The 18,699-nt window shown below is 29.1% G+C and overlaps 3 protein-coding genes across 6 annotated transcripts; 1 reads left to right on the forward strand and 2 right to left on the reverse strand.

Moving 5' to 3' along the window:
- Nucleotides 1-1,182: 1,182 nt before the first annotated feature.
- On the reverse strand, nucleotides 1,183-11,347 carry LOC123296992 (protein CLEC16A homolog). 2 transcript variants are annotated; one of them, XM_044878734.1, is made up of 12 exons: nucleotides 10,781-11,347; nucleotides 10,577-10,716; nucleotides 9,805-9,953; nucleotides 9,466-9,695; nucleotides 8,146-9,017; nucleotides 6,014-6,016; nucleotides 5,391-5,664; nucleotides 5,080-5,206; nucleotides 4,884-5,022; nucleotides 4,067-4,380; nucleotides 3,656-4,008; nucleotides 1,183-1,541 (listed from the first exon to the last, which is right to left on the reverse strand). In XM_044878734.1, the coding sequence occupies exons 1-12, from the start codon at nucleotides 10,981-10,983 to the stop codon at nucleotides 1,229-1,231; spliced, it is 3,117 nt and encodes a 1,038-aa protein (XP_044734669.1). In that variant the 5' UTR covers nucleotides 10,984-11,347; the 3' UTR covers nucleotides 1,183-1,228. The 2 variants fall into 2 exon arrangements, with proteins under 2 accessions (XP_044734669.1, XP_044734671.1); XM_044878736.1 differs by lacking the exon at nucleotides 6,014-6,016 and having other exon boundaries at nucleotides 10,781-11,346.
- On the forward strand, nucleotides 11,208-15,586 carry LOC123296993 (tRNA (cytosine(38)-C(5))-methyltransferase). The gene is made up of 3 exons (XM_044878737.1): nucleotides 11,208-11,341; nucleotides 13,967-14,442; nucleotides 14,573-15,586. The coding sequence occupies exons 1-3, from the start codon at nucleotides 11,287-11,289 to the stop codon at nucleotides 15,047-15,049; spliced, it is 1,008 nt and encodes a 335-aa protein (XP_044734672.1). The 5' UTR covers nucleotides 11,208-11,286; the 3' UTR covers nucleotides 15,050-15,586.
- A 1,319-nt stretch (nucleotides 15,587-16,905) lies between these two features.
- On the reverse strand, nucleotides 16,906-18,127 carry LOC123295531 (transcription factor MafK). Of its 3 annotated transcripts, none has more exons than XM_044876915.1 (3): nucleotides 17,876-18,127; nucleotides 17,568-17,789; nucleotides 16,906-17,259 (listed from the first exon to the last, which is right to left on the reverse strand). In XM_044876915.1, the coding sequence occupies exons 1-3, from the start codon at nucleotides 17,924-17,926 to the stop codon at nucleotides 17,116-17,118; spliced, it is 417 nt and encodes a 138-aa protein (XP_044732850.1). In that variant the 5' UTR covers nucleotides 17,927-18,127; the 3' UTR covers nucleotides 16,906-17,115. The 3 variants fall into 3 exon arrangements, with proteins under 3 accessions (XP_044732850.1, XP_044732847.1, XP_044732846.1); XM_044876912.1 differs by having other exon boundaries at nucleotides 17,864-18,127; XM_044876911.1 differs by having other exon boundaries at nucleotides 17,559-17,789; nucleotides 17,864-18,127.
- Nucleotides 18,128-18,699: the final 572 nt, after the last annotated feature.

The raw sequence follows: 18,699 nt of genomic DNA on the forward strand, positions 1-18,699 counted from the left end.
AAAACAAATATAGAAATATGTGTATACAAATGTGAAATAAAGATATAATATTATACATAAATAGAATAATGCTTTCTTTGTTTTATTGTGCAGTCCATTATTAGTTTGTTCCATCTTCTATTTAATAATTTTTGTTCCAGTAAGATCGCGATCATCCTAAATCTTTTGGACTTGGCGAGCACAGAGCGAAGAATCCCATAAAAAATACTCTTATGGCTTTTAACTGTATAATTTTCAAAAATATCGATATTTTATTCTGTATTTAAAATTTAGAACCTCATTTTTTCACATTACAAGTTTCATTCAAAATTTTGGATTTCTAGATGCCAAACGAGCACTTTTGGTCATTGGCCAGAATGTGCGGATCAATAATGAATTAATGGATGTGATTCAGAATATGGATGTGCGAATTAATGTCGGTGGAATATTTTATGCCAAAAACAAGCGATTAATTTCACAATTAAGTTTTTATTTTTGTATAATGCTTGCAAAAAATTTGGTTTGATTAAAATTGCTTCTCTTTATCATGTTTAACTTGTTGAAATGATTGTACACCTACCTAATGGTATTTTTAATAAAACTTTTATTCTTTATTGTGTAGCTATTAATTTTGAGTAGACGAAAAAGTTGGGCCTGAGTTAAAAGTTTTTGTAACTCACTTGTTTTTGTAACTGACTTGAACTCACTTATAATCCAAGAAATTAAATATTTCAAGTTTTTGAAAATCGTTAGAAGTACGCAAAATATGAACGTTTATAACTTCTAATTTAACTAAGAGGAAGATAGTATTGAGTATCGCCTTAGAGATTACATATAAAATTCTGTTTTGCAAGAAAGAGTCGGACAACAATCTTTGAATGCTTATGACTTTTTTAAATTAATTTTAATTAAATTTACAAATTTTTTAAGGTATCAAGTCTACTTTTACATCTATATGGTAATGTGGCAAATTCAATATCAGTCATATCTACCAGTCATATTATAGGCGAAACTTATACAGTGTTCACAGCGACCCATTCTCTATTTTGGACACATGGGCAGCGTGAACGTAATATCGAGATTTATTAACTATAGGTCACATCGCTAAAATTTCAAATAAAGAAAAATTACAAACTAATAATAAAATAAACAGCTTTAATTAAAATTAACTTGCTTTTTACATATCTTTATGAAAATTACAATAAATTATGTTATATAAATATAATCTTGAAACTTAAATTCGAATAGTTTACACGGTTTCAATTGCACCTTTTCTTCTACCAGCACTTGAACCGGGTCGTGATGTTGATGTATTTGATTGTTGTTGAGCAATAAATGAAGTTTCTTCAGAAACTTCTGCAATACTTGAATTTTGCACTTCAGACACTTCAGAATTCACACTACTGACTGTTTCGCCTAAAGTCTCTAAATTATATCGTGGTGTGTGTGATCTTGGTAATATTGGTATATCTTGAACAGTTACATTAGAAGATCGTTTGATTAATTCTAGAGGTATTTCCTCTGATTTTGGTCTTGGCATTCGTGGACTTCCTTCGCGAGACCTTAAATTCAATGGTTAAGATATAAATATTACCAAGGTTTTTTTCCTTATAAAATTAATTTATCTAGTCGTATTTGAATATTTTTTACTCATGCGGGATAAGGACATTTTTGCATTGAATTCCTTGAGACAATTAACTAATTTCCGTTTTTGTGACCAAAATTTTATAATCGTCTTCAAGTTACTATTTGCGTGCGACAAATAAATTTTTCGCACTCAAGTTACCATTGCCTATTTATCATTATACGGAAAATCATAATAAAACTAATCTCGCATTTGTAAAAAAAATGTGTATGCAACTCACGAGTTGTCTATTATCCACTCGAGCGGTAAAACTTTTAATTCCACTCTCGTGTGCAATTAACAACTTTTCGCAATCATTGCACAAAATTAAATAAATATCATTCTTTCATAGTTTAACTGAAAGTATTCTTTGATTTTTTTGTAAATAATGTTCAGTTAAGCTGCTACAAACTGAGAAAAGAAAATTTGAAAACTTAAATCACAGAATTGATAATATATATAGAGTTACTCCTATGAGTTTATTTGACGTAACCAAACTATTTGTTCATTAGCTTACTAGTTTTTTCTTGGTTGCAATAATTTTCCAAGCTCTCACTGGAGAAACTCTACATGGACAGCCCCAGCTACGCTATTTGTTAATTTGAAAAAGAATCCGATCACCATTAACTTAAAAAAAAAATGATTCAAATAGAATCCTTATTTATAAAAGAACAAATTTTTATTTGGAAAAAATACTTTTGAAGTTACTTAAATGTAGCTAGCTAACTGACTGTATCAAATGTTTACAGAAAAATAAAACACACACATGCTAATTTAAAAAAAAAATAAAATTCTTATATTTATTTATTTAAAAATAAAAGTAATTTAACATATTAAAGGAATTATTTTAATATGAATTTAAGTTACAAATATTAAAGCTATCTATATATAGTAATTCGTCTGAGTATGAACTTCTAGCAGGATATTCTCTATGGAATGTACTGTCCCTACAGGAATAAAAAAGGATTTTAAAAATTAAATGATAATTTCTAAAAGATTCAATACATGATCAAGTGACACATATCTATGTTTTAAAATCTCATGATTTCTAGATATAGGTCGTTCAAACCAAAGTGGCACCGAACAAGAGAGTGTAGATGTATATGTATATGCACTAAAATTTACACTCTCTCTTTTTCGATGCCGCTTTGGTTTGAGCGATCTATAACATTTTATAATCCGAACATTTTTATTTGGAAATATACAGTCATTACAGTTATAGTTTTTCCCTGCTTTGTTGGAAATCTGAGCGTCTGATACTCAGGTAGTGGTGGAGATAAAAGGCGACAGCATGTGAGAGTTTCATCAAGTTTACGCTTACTATGCTAATTATTAAAAATTTTTATTATTAAAGAAATGTTAAATATAAAATTCAAACAATACAAAATTCCCAGAAAAAATGACACGCTACCTTCACTACTATTACACAACATCAAACTAATATTAATTACACCGCACTACTATCAAACTATAAAATTTACTAGCCCAATAAGTTTAAATAAAGCATCTAGGTTTCTGAAATTTACATTAAAAATTTTGTCTATTTTAAGTGTCTTTCCATTTCACATTAACAATAACTTTTTTCGTAAGGACCGTCAATAAATCATGTGCTCCGATCAAGAGAGGGAGGATCCAAAATAAAATAATTTGTATATTCTTAAAATGCCGAAGGTACATGTGACTTAGCATTATGGATTTAGCACTAACTTCTTGACTTTAATGGGGGGGGGGGGGGGTCATAGTAAAGGCATAGGTAGACTGCATGGCGGGAAGGGGTCTTACGTTCGACCAAGCCTGCACTTATGCAATCCGTCTAATAGAAGTCTATAATATTCCCTGGTAATCGAACTATTATTAAAATTATACATTAATTTTCAGAAAAAATTAAAATAGATACGCCTTGATCATCTAATGAATTCATCGTGATTTTTAAGGGTTATAATTTACATGCGGCATATTTAAAGATTTCAAATTGGTTAATTTATTATTTACATAATTTAAAAACAGAGAGAAGAAACATCCATGCAACCACAAATTAAAAAAAAGGTTTACCTTGTGCGTGGAGTTGAATTTTCTCGGGATCGTGAATGACCAGGTTTATTTAATTTAGAAGTTGGCGTCAAATTTCCATTTTTGTTAACCTCTTCATTGCGTGTCATTCTGTAAGCAGTACCAGGTAAACTTTCACGTCGTGGTGTTGCATAGCCAGGACGAACTAAAGCTCTATTTTCTGGACGTGCACCAGTCCGATTCATTCCTTTTAACGAATTCAAACCTGGTGAATAGCTGGATGATCCTTGTACACCACTTAGTAATCCAGACGAAATAATTGGAGCGCCTGCAGTTGGAATATCTAGTAATTTCGCTATTTGTTGCATTTTTTTCTGACGTGCTTTGATTCGACCCTATAAACATGGAAGCATAAGCAAATATTTCAATATATTTTATTTCTATTATATTTACTTTAGTCAGTCGTTGTTTAGCTGCCATACATCTAATATGATCATCGAATAAAAATTTTGCTGATAGTAAAGGTACCCGATTGGACGTAGTACTTGGTAGTGGCCTTTGTATTGTTATATGCAAACATCTTGAATCATCTTTATCACCTAGAACTTCGATATCTTGCAAAAATCCAACTAGCTTCGCAACACCCCAACCCAATTTTTTACTATCTGGTTCCACTAATATCAATTGAAATGTATCTATTACCAAAAACCTTCTTAATTTTGTACCATCTTTTAAAACAACTGTACATCCAATTAAATCACTATTATCTAAAAATTTAATTATTCCAATTAAATTATTATTAAAATTACAATAAGCAATTATAGACCGTAAGATGATGACAAGTCAGACTGTCTTATTTTTTCGCTTTTACTTCAGAGAGATCCAAAAACTATGTCAGTTTTGACTAGAATGAGGGAAAATTTACGGGGATTACACCTCCGAGTGGTAATCATATCAAAAAATCTGTTTAACATGTTTTTTCCAACGATATAGGGATTAACAAGCTTGTCTAATTTTCAGACGATGTCTGCCATTCGAAATTATGAAATTCAATACTGTGAAGACAAAAAATATTGGCATATAGTATAATGGAGAAGATAAAGTTCCTAAAATTTAAGACGAGTTTTTTCGACATGTTACTATATAGTTGACTCGCAAGTTTTTCTTAATTTTAGCCAGACTGGATTCTTTTCAGCCCCGTCCGAGGTAAAAGCGGGAAAATGAAACACTCTAATCTAACACTATGTTACAGTCTCTTATATCAACATACTTAAATCTAATTTTTGATTAACTTGCACACAATCTTGTGGATTTGTAAGAGGAAGATGAGTTTCTGGTTCATCATTTAATTTCATGGACAAATCACGAACCAAAAAAAATACACGAATTGCACGCCGAGCTCTTTCAACCTACGAAATGGATTAAAATCAAATTCAAAATAAAAGGTAAGATAATAATGTACGAACTTCGCCACAAGGTAGTCGCTTTGTAAATTCAATTCCCGTCATTGGAGTTCCTGTTGGAGGTAATAAAATAGCTGCATCCATGCATAACCATTCTACATTTAATGGACCTTTTGACATATCAAAATATCTAGAAAATAAATTATAAAGTGGTTACATTATAACGCATTGGTTGAGAATATTATTGGATGTTATGTAACCAAATAAAAGAAGTTAATATTCAGTTTCGATACTTAGCGTATTTAAGTATCAGACTTCCTAATAACATTCACTTTTGTTTTTTCATGCGTTACTTTACAATAATAAAAACTTACTCGTGCTCAAACATATCTAAAAATATTTCTTCGCTCTTGTAAAAATTTTTCAATAATGCAGTACTCTGTTCTCTTGCTGCCGTCAAAATTTGTTTTTGAGCTGGTTTCATTGACGATGAAACTCGTTGTAATATGCGTAATGATAAGGCTAATGTTACCAAGCGCACTTTACTCGTTGGTAAACATGCTGCACTAATTATTTTTAATAAGCGATCGGCTAAAGCTGTTCCTCCACGAGATCCAAACAATGGTGCAAGTAATTCTGGACTTATACCTAATTGAAATTAAAGTTAAATTAAAAATTATAATCTACATATTTTTCTAATTTTTAATATAAAAATTTGACTTTTTGTTTCTAATGGATAAACTCAAAAACTACTGGACCGATTTTAAAAATTATTTCATCTATAAAAAGCTTCATTATCAGCGAATAACATGAGCCGTATTTTATTTTCAAAAATATTAGGGTTCCGTATCAAAAATTAAAACCCTTGCAGTTGTGAACAAAAGTAGGAATAAGTGAGAGCAACCAATAAATGATTATGAAAAATTTATAAGTTTTAAATTAGAGTATGCTAATTTATAAGATCGTAAATTGACTACTAAATAATATTTAAATTTACCTTCTGTGTAATTCCATAAGTTAGCAAATAAAATTAAAAATAATATATATTAAACTAAAATTTTGTATACAACTTAAATAACTTATAAATAAAATTTTAATCAAATTAATTCAAGTATATATTTAATCATTCGTCGATTGAGAAGCATGATCCAAGATATTTCCCACCGAACATTTTGGAGTTGTCAAGGCAACTACACTCTTTAATCTCACCGATCGAGCAATTTTTTGCCATTTCTTCAAATGTAATTTTCTCATAACTTCATCAATTTCTTGATCACTTTTGAATCTAAAACGACCTCTTGTAGCTTCCGAATGTTTTATTTGACGATTTTTTTCTAAAATTTGTTGTATTAATATTTCAATATCAATTGGAACATTGCTTAATCTTAAATCAATTTTTTCAATTGACTTATTTGTTTTTAATCCGTTTACTATAGCATCACCAACTTTAGTGCTTAAGTCGTTATTACTTAAATCTATTTCAATTAGCGTTTTATTTAAACTAATCATTCTTCCAATTGCTGTACAATTTTCTGTTATACAACATGCGGATAAATTTAAATAACGTAATGATTTTCCGCCGGAAGTTAGAGCATTTGCTAAAGTTTCACAACCTTCGTCTTCAATTGCATTAAAATTAATATAAAAGTTTGTAATTTTCATAAATGCTCCGTTTAAAATAAATACGTCAGCAAAGGCTTTAGCTCCGTTAACTCCAATACAATTGTTTGTTAAAATAACGGTATGTAATTTAGAATGTTCAGAAATAAAAGCTGCAAGAGCTGCTGCTCCTTTATCCCCAATTTTACAATGAGAAAAATCGATCACTTGTAGTTTTTTATTTAAATTTAAACCATCAAGCAATAAAATTAGTTTGTCGCATGTAATACAAGATCGTTCAATACGGAATATTTTTATATTTGATTTACCAACAGCTAATCCTAATTGATGACAATCTTCATTTGAGACACTAAATTTATTAAATGTAAAATTTAACCCTAAATTTTTTTCCCCGAAATGAATTGATAACTCAGTTAGATTACTTAAGTAACTAATTAAGGCACCTAAAGAAATATGATGGTAAACTGGTTGATTTGACACTTTTAATTGTTTTAGGTGTAAACTAATAATAAACGGTTTACAAAGTTTGGAAATTTTACGTATTTCATCGAGATCATAGTTTTCAGGTCTCAAATTTTCAATATATTCTTGTAGATGAGCCTCTAAATAACATGTACGCCAACTTTTAAAATTTTCAAGATAAAAATCAGCAACTTCACAAATTTCAGATCGCTGACTTATTTGAATAATATTAAATTCGGAAAGTGATATTTCGGAATCTGTAGATTCTGTTTTATTAAATTCAAAAGCATTTAACCATAATGGATAAACAGTTTCAAATATCAGATGATCTAATTTTCTATCAGGATTTACATTTGGCCAACGTTCCACGAAACATTTTTTCCAATATAAATCGTTATCAATTAATGGTATAGTTATTTCTAATGGTACATCTTTTGATAAATATTCCAATAGTAAACATTTATTAAAGCACATTAATGAATTAAAAATATTCGGTCTTTGGGAAAACTCTTGAGAAAGTACTTTTACACATAATTCACTTAATTTTAATGGTATATTTTGGTCCCAATCTAAATATTCAGCATTTAATTTTGTTGTTTTATTAACTATATTAGGATTTAAATAACATTTTAACGTGTTTCTATTAATTGTTGGTGGAACCCGCATTTTAAGTTTTTTTTTAAATAACAATTTTGAAATGTTAAACAATATTAAAAAGATATTTGTTCTAATCTTTACTATCGATTTAACGATCAGAATATATAAATAAAAATCGATCAAACTACAATTGTTTCCAAGAAGCTACCCCACTACACTTTTGTTTATTGGGAAATATCGATTTAACAAAAACTCACAGATGTCGCGTATAAAATATCGATCAAACAATAATGGTTTCCAATCGCCTAACTCAATGTACTTTTAGCTATTGGGAATTATCGATTAAACAAAAAACCACAGAAGATATAAATAAAATATCAACGAAGCAATTATAATTTCCAAATAGCTAAACATAAATTTCAAAGTTATAAATTATAATTTCAAACTTACCTCGATTATTAGCTAAAGCATAAAGTAAGCATAATGCAAACAAGGCGGAATAATCATTTTCAGTAACATCTAAGGCATTTAACACAGTCTCCAAAAATGGTTTCTGCTTATTTTCAAAATGATCCTTATCACTACTGGTTGGCACAACAGGTACAGCTGTAACAATACTATCAGATGTTGTTGCTTGCGCAAGTTCTGGACTCGATGCTAACATCTCTTTCTCTTCATCAGTGATATTTTGACTAATTATTTTTGTACTATTTTCATCATCTAGCACTAATGAATTTTCTATTTTATCATCACCATTATCTTCGACAACATCAATCTTTGATTCGGTTTCAATAGTCTCGTCATTTTCACTATTTTGTTGTGGAATGTCTACCATCTTTTGATTTTCATATGATTCTAATATTTTTGAAGCACCATATTTAAAAACACTTGCATCCGCATTTAATATTATCCATGCTAATGAATGTACTAAGGGCGCGTGCGTTATTATTAAAAATACTTGTGATAATAAAAATAACGAAACAATTGATGAAACACGTGGGTTTAAGTTTGTATTGTTATGTGATGGATCGTAATTTGTGGCATCTAATGAAAACACCCGTTGTGGTGACATTCTTGATAATGCTGCCATGTCTTCGATATTTGCCAATGATAAATCATTAAATGCTGTACTTGTTATGTAACTAACTGTATTTATACTTATTAATGAGTATATGTAGAGTGGAATAAGCAATTTATGTAATAAATGTTCGGTTAATACTTGATTTAGATCTGTTATATTTAAGCATAGAATATCATTTAGGTAATGGAGATGATCCAGGTGTTCTGCGACCAGGTCGGATAATCGATTTTGTGATTGATGGCTGTAAAATAAATTATAACATTCAATTTAATCGTAAAGCAATATTGAAATTAATTAAAAGTAAAATTTAATAATCAATACGATGTTTTTGGAACCCTTTCCAGTGGTTAATTAAATAAATCGGTGATAAGGGGTGATTTTTCGGAACGATTTCTTCAGTCGATATTTTATAGACTAGTCGTTCAATTACAAATCAACCAAATTTTTATGTCTATAAATAATTAAAGGTAATTAGGATCTAAAAAGTGAATTAATCGAAAAATTTCTGGAGACGCACTTAATGAAATCTAAAAATATTTGGTTTGTTTTCATTTGGCTTACTAAATATAATTAAATATCTCTTGAGCAGACTCCGATTTCAGTTTCTGTATATTCTTAAAGTAATTTTTTTTAAATAATTAATTATGAAGCTATAATCGTGGCTTTCAGAATGAAGAGAAAATACTTACTCAGCATCATATCGAATGCAATTATCCAATTCTAGTACATGTTTTCCAATAAACCAAACCAGATTACTAAAGTAGGGTGCGGCTGTACGATCTCGTATAAATTTAAGCATCGAAGTATCTTCTACACGATAAACATTAAGCGTAAGAGTACGTACGGCAATCCGTACCATTGATTCAGAATGATTAAAAAATTTTATTGCTTCTGTATAAAGTGGAAAATCATTAGTATGCTAAAATAAAAAAATTTTATTAATATTAATTCAATATCCGAGTACGACGAAAGAAATTTACATTAATGGAGAACAGGGATCATTTTTTGTTACATAAAAATGAAATTACCTCATTATAAAAAAAATGAATAGTATGCGCGTTGAGTTTTAAACTGAGTGTTTTTAAAAATGATATGTAATACGCCATCACCTCTTCATCGGAAAAATCAAACTTATGTACAATTATTGAATTAACATGGTTATTGGATAATAAGTAATCTGAAATATATAAATTAGAATTAATTATTTTACTCAAATTTCATTTTATATTTTGGTTACACAACGCAATTTCAATAAACTTTTTAAAGCAGGCCAATACTGAACTTTTTGTTAGGATACAGTCTTTAAAGCATTTATACCCCCCCCCCCCTAGTGCCGTCATCTAGCGGATTTTTTTTAATCTTTAGAGAAGAAAGGCCTGGAATTATTAATTATTGTATGTCCGGATTTAATGATAATATGATAATGTTTATAATTTATCTAATGTAGTTAGTTAAAAAATTTTATTAGTATTATTTATAAAATATAATGCTTTAATTAGCCTTTTTCCTGCCATCAAGATGATCTTTTTTATTCTTCGCAGGAAAAAGGTTAACTGTAAGACATTCTTTTTAAAATTATAATAAAGAAATAAATGTCCTTTAAACTGCATATACATTTAGGTAACACTTTATGTGGAAATCAATCTCTTAAAATATAATCTTTTTAATTTTTGTTTCGGTTCAGCGCCAGAGACTTAGCTATATAGATAATTTAGTGTTTAGCTAAATTTTCAATAATAGCTATTAAAAAACTTAGTAAAAATGCGTCTTTGAATTGTATAAATAAAAAACGATTCATACATAATGAAGTTTCGTTTCGTATATTTTCAAATAAAATATTAAGTGTTTGCAATAACTGAACACAAACATAGCTGGAACCGCCGCTCCGTTGTCCCATAATTCGTAAAAAAAATGATAACATATTTTTCTCCAAAAAGAAACTGAAAGTAATAACAAAAAATAAAATAATACTCATTTTCGTTTATAAATAAATTATATACATACTCAAAAACGGAAGAATCATTTTGATCGCCCCAAATAAGAATTTCTGCGATGCTTCGTAATGATTCCACAAGTAGACCTCGATTATGTTCTGAAACCGTTTGATTTCGGGCCATCACATTATACAAATACTTTAAATGTTCCAAAGAATGTAAATTTTTGGGGCGACCCCACCCCCCGCCAAACCAACTACGACTTCGAAACATTTTTCTAACTCAAAAACTTTGACATTTAGGTTAAACAATAAAAATTTTAAAACATTTTTTAGTTTTAATTTCAGTTTTAAATGAATCACTTTATTTATTTATTAATTATTTAAATTGGTAAATTACAGCACTAATTACGTTATAAAAGTCATTTAAGTGTGTTGGAATTAATATTTCTTTCATACTATACAAATGTCAAAACTTCATATTTTTACGTCGTACTTCGTACATCAACATTACGTCAATGTGGGTTTTTTTGTCACGGAAGAATAAATTAATTTATTTTTATTTTATTTATTTACAATGAAAGTTTTAGAGTTGTATAGTGGAATAGGTGGAATGCATTTTGCATTTGAAGGTAAAACATTTTTTAGAAGAATCTAGTCTTTACACATAAATTTTATAAAACAGGTATTCATAATTACAGAGCTAGAAACCGATTTAAACACAATATTTTACGAGTACTCAGTATTACCAATTTTCCATATTTATGTTTTTATTGTCTTGATTTAAAAATATGTGCTAATTTTTAATAAATTTTTTATCTTCACCTACTTAAATGCTTCTTTGTAATTAATTGGATTCTAATTTTAAAAACTTATGAGAAAAAATAAAAGCTTTATTTATCATCAGTATTAATTTCCTAGAAAGGAGTGTGTATTCTATTGGCAAACGAAATTACCTAGAGATGGCTCTGGTGTGAGTGCAATATGGCCGATATAGAGGATTTTCGTTCAAGTTGTCAAAATAAATTTTTGCATTTTTTTTTTGTTTATTTGTTTTTTTAACATGGAGAAAGCCCTGGATATTAATATTGGTGATATATTTTATCTACTTGGTGGATCAGTAAGGCCGTTGATGGAAGGAGAGGCGCTTTCTCGTTCCAAAAACTTGTTTTTCTGTGGTATCCAATCGAAGCAAAATAATTGTTTATTAATCAAATCTTCATGTTTGCAAACGTCGAACATCACCGAGAAACCTCATGAGATCCAAATTAAAGTGTTTGTAGCCAATGACAACAAAAAAATCGAATGCTATTGTTCTTGCAAAGCGGGCAAGTTTTGTATCCACTTTAACCTTAACTTTTCGGATTTTGGAAAATTATGAAAACTGACGCCTGTAGATCTTGTTTTACCACACTGGGGAACACCACAACGTTTTTCATTTTTGATAATTTCCATCTCAACAACAAAAACATTCAGCACTTGTGTGCACAAAATCCTCTGTAATAGTTTCACTAGTCTTCGCTGCGCGGCGCCACCGTATATTGCGATCGCGAATTATCAACCGACACGGATTGGCGAACGAAATTACCTAGAGATGGCTCTGGTGTGAATGCAATATGGCCGATATAGAGGATTTTCGTTCAAGTTGTCAAAATAAATTTTTGCATTTTTTTTTGTTTATTTGTTTTTTTTAACATGGAGAAAGCCCTGGATATTAATATTGGTGATATATTTTATCTACTTGGTGGATCAGTAAGGCCGTTGATGGAAGGAGAGGCGCTTTCTCGTTCCAAAAACTTGTTTTTCTGTGGTATCCAATCGAAGCAAAATAATTGTTTATTAATCAAATCTTCATGTTTGCAAACGTCGAACATCACCGAGAAACCTCATGAGATCTAAATCAAAGTGTTTGTAGCCAATGACAACAAAAAAATCGAATACTATTGTTCTTGCAAAGTGGGCGCGGGAAGCAAGTGCAAGCATGTTTTTGCGACATTGTGCGAAAACTGACGCCTGTAGATCTTGTTTTCCCACACTGGGGAACACCACAACGTTTTTCATTTTTGATAATTTCCATCTCAACAACAAAAACATTCAGCACTTGTGTAGCTGTCAAAATTCAAAATCCTCTATAATAGTTTCACTAATCCTCGCTGCGCGGCGCCACCGTATCTTGCGATCGCGAATATCCGTGCCTATAATTTCAAACACGGGTATCTGTGGATATGCAGGTAGAGTCTCGGATTGACTATTTTCTCTCGCCTGATCTCACATTTTAATCAACGGACTCAGGACTAGCAATGCCTTTAATGGGGTCGAGTTAGCCCGACTCTGCGGGTTTTTTTGGCCCTTGCTCTGTGGTATCGACCATTCTGTGATCCTGAAAGGCACGGGTATCCGTGGTGGGTGAAGATAGTAGCACACTTTCTAAAAACCTGCCTTAAAATTACGTGATTTGGGTTCAACTTCCTAGCAATTAAAACCACGCGAAGAAAGAACAATGCTAATAGGCTTCTTGAGTCAATTTTTTTTATCACTTCAAGTGAAAAATTCTCATTTGAAATGTGAAGTTGGTTTTTGAAAATCTTTAGAAGTACGCAAAATATGATCGTTGAAAATTTCTAATTAAACAAAGAGGAAGATATAGGCTAATGACGCCATCTTCCAATATCACCATAGAGATACATATAAAACTTTGTTTTGATAAAAGGAGATGGGCAATCAATCTTTGAATGCTTATAACTTCTTCGTTTGTAAATCAATTTTAATTTCACTTTCAAATTTTGTCATATCAAATATAGTTTAAGATTTTTATGTAATATGGCAAATTTGACATCAGGCAACCAGCGTATTGAAACAAATAGAACCGAAATCAAACAAATCTTTTTTCGAACTCAAATGATTCGGTAGAAAATACAGAGATAGATTTTAACTATCGTCTTTATTTTTTAAAATAAAGACTCGATCTCGATCGCAATATTAATCGAGATATTCTCAATTAAATCAAATCAAAACAAACAAGTTTGGTTTTAATGTACCTATACGTTGTGTTTTTTTAATGTACTCATACATTGCGTTTTTTTAATGGACTAATACGTTTGTTTTAAATTATCATTAAAATTTGCATTCACAAATGTACAAAAAAATTTTCTTTTTATTATAATTTCATCCTGTTGTAATAGGATAGTTTTTGGACACCCCATTTATAAAAGAATTTATATACAATAAAAATAATTCTTTTTTTATTTAAAAATTAGAGTCTGGAATCGAAGGATGTATTTCAATGGCAGCTGAAATAAATCCAATAGCCAATGAAGTGTATAAGTATAATTTCCCAGACACCGATCTATCTGGTCGCAATATTCAAGGCTTAACACCTGATGTCATAAATAAAATGAATATCAACTTAATCTTAATGTCTCCACCATGTCAACCATTTACAAGAAATGGAAATTTTGGCGACGATGAGGATCCTAGATCTGATTCATTTATTCACATTCTATCAATGATCAAAGATTTGAAAGATCTTAATTATATTTTAATAGAGAATGTTAAAGGATTTGAGAAATCGAATACTAGGAATTTTTTAAAGAAAACTTTAGAAGAAGCAAATTTTACTTACCAAGAATTTATACTATCGCCTTTGCAGTTTGGAATACCTAATTCGAGGCATCGTTATTATTGTTTGGCGAAGAAAAATTCATTAGAATCCGACTTTACACCAAACGTTATAGTAAGTATATGCAGGCAATTTCGAATTATTTGATAGCACACAACAGTAATACTAATTAGCTACACCAGTAGGTCACACTATTTGAAACACAATACAATTTTTGAATAAAATATTAATTTTTTATTTTAAGAAAACAAATTTAAATATCGACACAGCAGAGCCATTTCCATTAAAGGATATATTAGAAGAAAATATTGTTGTAAACGATTACGAACTTCAAGAAAAACAATTATGTAAATACATAAAAGTATTAGACATATGTTACAAAGATTCAAATCGCTCCTGTTGTTTTACAAAAGCATATGGCCGATATCTAGATGGAACAGGAAGCGTTTTCTGTCCAATTAGTGAAGAGACGGCAAATAACATTCTAAAAGAAGCTAAAAATACAGGTGTGTCCATTGAAAATTTGAAAAGATTACAATTAAGGTACTTCACTCCAAAGGAAATTTCAAGATTAATGTGTTTCCCAGAAAAATTTAATTTTCCACCTTCAATTACGACAAAACAACGTTACCGATTACTGGGGAATAGTATTAACATTAAAGTTGTTTCGTTGTTGATCCGATTATTGATAAATAATTCACTTGAATCGATTAAAAGTTAATTTTACGCCATAGACATATTACGTATTATATTAAATATACACTGATTTTATGGATATTCCTTGCAAATAAGCTGTAATTGCACTGTGGATCTTTTGCGAACTACAGTTGATAACAATGAAATTTTGCTAATGCCGCGAATACACGATCCCAGTATTTCAAACCATAGCTGAATATTATTGAAAATTAAAACATAGCATTGGAATATTGGGCTGGGTTAAAACACTGGCTCCTTGTGTATCAGATCCAACGTGTATCAGTACAATATAGTCTTTATAGGTTTGTTATAACCATATTTGTAGAGATCGCTAGGTAATTGTCAAGTGGTCTAGCTAAATCGTAGCTCTTGCTACACTTTAAGCTCTAGTTACTGCAACAACTACATTAAGAATCACAATCATTAACGGTTTTATAATCGAATATTACCAACTACAGCCAAAGATAATTGATAAAATAATTACGATCCACGGTGTAAATATCATCTAATATTAATTAATCTAGATGAAGATATATTTTTTAAATTTTGAAGCGATCTATTAGCGGGCTATATTATTATGTAATAAGTCTATGCTTTATAATTATTTAAAAGTAAACAAAAATAAAAATTTACGTTTTGTTACATAAGTATAATTTAAAATTTTAATAGTACAAAATAGATTATTAAAATTACAATAATTACAACTCCATCACATTTTATTTAAGTTCCTATTAATCGAATCTCCTTATCTTAAAAATCGAATTTACCTAATAATAATTATTCTATAAGTCTATTGGTTTTGTGAGTAAACAAAAAAATTGCAATTCGATTAGATATCTATAATAAAACTACTTTAAGCAAGAATTTGCTTATAATAGACCTTTTTCATGAAAAACAGAAATGCTTTTTGTTAATTTTTTTATGAAAATATAGGTCGAGTAGAGCCTGTAACTCGAAAATTACGTATTTTTAACAATAAAAACACTATCAAAAAAATTGTTAAAAAGTCACAATATTTGAAATAAGTTAATACGATTTTTTTTTGCTCCACCGCACACGTGATCTGTGATAACAATCCGACAAGCAATGACAATAAAACAGTGTCAACAGTCGTATTAATATATCATTATTATCAACTTTAAATGACGTCAAACCGACCTTCGTGTGTTTCCGTATCGTTTTCGCCAATTTGAATTTTAATGATTTTCATTGTCTGTTTTCTCGGTCATATGGCTCCAAAAAAATCGGGGAAAAAAAAACCCATTTATCAAGACTTTTACTTTCATTTGAAAAAAGAAAAAAAAATGTGAAAAAGGTCTATTATATCTGGAATGGATGGCAAGATTTTTGTTGAGTAACCAACTTAAAAATTATTTGTATATTATTAATTCTTTGAAAACATTAATTTAGCCCCCATGTCAAGTATACAAAACCAAGTTATCGTCAATCTTTAATAATTAGAATGAAAGTTTAAAAGTTATGCTTTTAAAAAAAGTTTTGTTTCCGATATAAGCTTAGGATTGATACCATTTAGATAAACTAAAAAATCGAGAGACTTTGATTAAAATAAATATCGTATACATGATTAAAAGCAAGCAACAACAAAAAAATAATAATAATTAAAAAAATTTAGAGACCTTGATGTAAATAAATATCGTATACATGATTAAAAGTAAACATAAAAAATAATAATTTAAAAAAGTCGAGAGACTTTGATGTAAATAAATCTCGTATACATGATTAAAAGTAAACATAAAAAATAAGAATTTAAAAAAATCGATAGACTTTGATGTAAATTAATCTCGTATACATGATTAAAAGTAAACATAAAAAATAATAATTTAAAAAAATCGAGAGACTTTGATGTAAATAAATCTCGTATACATGATTAAAAGTAAACAACACAAAAAAAAAATATGTTTATCAATTTTTAGCGCGTAGGACTCTCGTTTTCGAAAAATAGAGAATAAACATGATATAGGGACCACAGCTCATCAAAGAACTCACGAATTTAGGATTATCCTACATTGGATAAACGGGCTAATTGCCTAAATTAATTCTTATTATTATACAATTAATTATAAGAGAAACCTAAATTACTGTTAATTCAGGTGGCAATGGGATTTTATTTACAATAGCAAATTTTTTTAACGCTTCAAAACGTGTTCTGTAACTTTGAACTTCGTCTCGAATTCGTGCTGTCTCTTCTTGCATTATTTCCATATCCCGCCATTCCTAAATATCAAAATGTAATACGATTAAAATAAAATTATTTAAAAATTATTTGGTAAAATCATATCGAATAATGAAATATTTTTTACCAAAATTATTTGATTAGGTGGGCTTAATTTGGGTCTGTGAGCTTTTGTAGTTATATTGATATCCTTTATCTAATTTTACGACAGAGAAGTCATTTAGTGAAATTATGATAACTTTCACTTAGAGCAAAATTGCTGTCCCAATAAAAATATAAAATAATTTTGGTAAAAAATACGATTTCATTTTACGATCGACAAAAATAAAAATTAGATTACACCAAGAACCTGTGTCTTTTCAGACTCCAATTCATCCTTCTGTTCGATTCTCTTTATTCGACAAGATGCTGCATATCCTCGATTTTTTAATGTTCGCCTTCTTTGTTTCATACGAACAATTTCTTCTCTTGTAAGACCCCTAAGTTTTAAATGACGATTCAAATCTTTAACTGAAATTGACACCAATTCGTCATCAGATATATCGATAACTGGTGTAGGTGATAATGGTGCCTTAAATAATAACAATATTTTAACTTAGTTGTAAGGAAATACATTCTTCAATAATAAATATTTAATTTCCAAACCTTAAATCGTACAGGATTTTTCCTGTCCCCTTTTTTACTATCTGACATTATATGGTGAGACATCCTATTACGTCTAAATATTGATAAAACTATTGTATATATATTATATATTTTTCACAAATCACTAGTGGCTTTTTTGCCTTTGTATAAAATAAATACTTTAAACTTAAAAACTAATAAAATTTTTCAATAAATATTTGTAAAAATAATAAAAATTACGCATCAATTATTGTAGAAGGTGATAGGTACAAAAGTTTTTGTAGCTGTACATTACAATTCCAGAGAATTCTAAAAATATAGCAAAATATCGATAGAGTTTTTTTATATTAGGCAAAGTATTGGTAGACAGTCATACATAAATTTGAAAATTTTATTATTTGAAAAACAATTCTGCTGATAATAATATTTTTATTAATAATTATCAATTTAAAAAATTCATTTCTCCACTAAAGATTAAAGTTCGATTAAATATAAGTTATCGAAGTGTTAAGTAGTTAAAAATGTAATATTTAATGAATATGTTATATTTTGTTAAAATTCGTAAGGAAATAGGTGAAAAATAATAAAGGAAATGAGTCATTATATATGAATATATTTAATCAAGGAAATTAAATCTTTTACAAACCAAATTTTTTTATCTATCGATAAAAAACAACAATAAACGATTTGGTTTAAGTGATTTTTATAAAGCTTGGCTAACATGAGACAAATTTCAGAACCGTCAATAAGAAGCATTTGATATATGATATATTTTTACGAAATACAATGTTATACAACTTCTGAGAATCCAGAAAGTAGCTTTTACTATAAATATAAGCCACCTACTTTAAACCAAT

Source organism: Chrysoperla carnea, chromosome 3 (genome assembly GCF_905475395.1).
Source record: "Chrysoperla carnea chromosome 3, inChrCarn1.1, whole genome shotgun sequence".
NCBI classification, from domain to species: domain Eukaryota; kingdom Metazoa; phylum Arthropoda; class Insecta; order Neuroptera; family Chrysopidae; genus Chrysoperla; species Chrysoperla carnea.

What these genes read in the sequence shown, in the direction of transcription:
- LOC123296992 (XM_044878734.1), bottom strand. Translation starts at nt 10,983, where the DNA reads ATGTTTCGAAGTCGTAGTTGGTTTGGCGGGGGGTGGGGTCGCCCCAAA. An exon ending in AGCGACTACCTTGTGGCGAA is followed by an intron (nt 5,023 to 5,079) that starts GTTCGTACATTA and finishes TCCATTTCGTAG; the next exon opens with GTTGAAAGAGCTCGGCGTGC. An exon ending in TAATCAAAAATTAGATTTAA is followed by an intron (nt 4,381 to 4,883) that starts GTATGTTGATAT and finishes TTAAATTTTTAG; the next exon opens with ATAATAGTGATTTAATTGGA.
- LOC123296993 (XM_044878737.1), top strand. Translation starts at nt 11,287, where the DNA reads ATGAAAGTTTTAGAGTTGTATAGTGGAATAGGTGGAATGCATTTTGCA. An exon ending in AATGCATTTTGCATTTGAAG is followed by an intron (nt 11,342 to 13,966) that starts GTAAAACATTTT and finishes TTTAAAAATTAG; the next exon opens with AGTCTGGAATCGAAGGATGT. An exon ending in ACTTTACACCAAACGTTATA is followed by an intron (nt 14,443 to 14,572) that starts GTAAGTATATGC and finishes TTTTATTTTAAG; the next exon opens with AAAACAAATTTAAATATCGA.
- LOC123295531 (XM_044876911.1), bottom strand. Translation starts at nt 17,926, where the DNA reads ATGTCTCACCATATAATGTCAGATAGTAAAAAAGGGGACAGGAAAAAT. An exon ending in AAAATCCTGTACGATTTAAG is followed by an intron (nt 17,790 to 17,863) that starts GTTTGGAAATTA and finishes TTATTATTTAAG; the next exon opens with GCACCATTATCACCTACACC. An exon ending in AAAAGACACAGGTTCTTGGT is followed by an intron (nt 17,260 to 17,558) that starts GTAATCTAATTT and finishes TTTGATATTTAG; the next exon opens with GAATGGCGGGATATGGAAAT.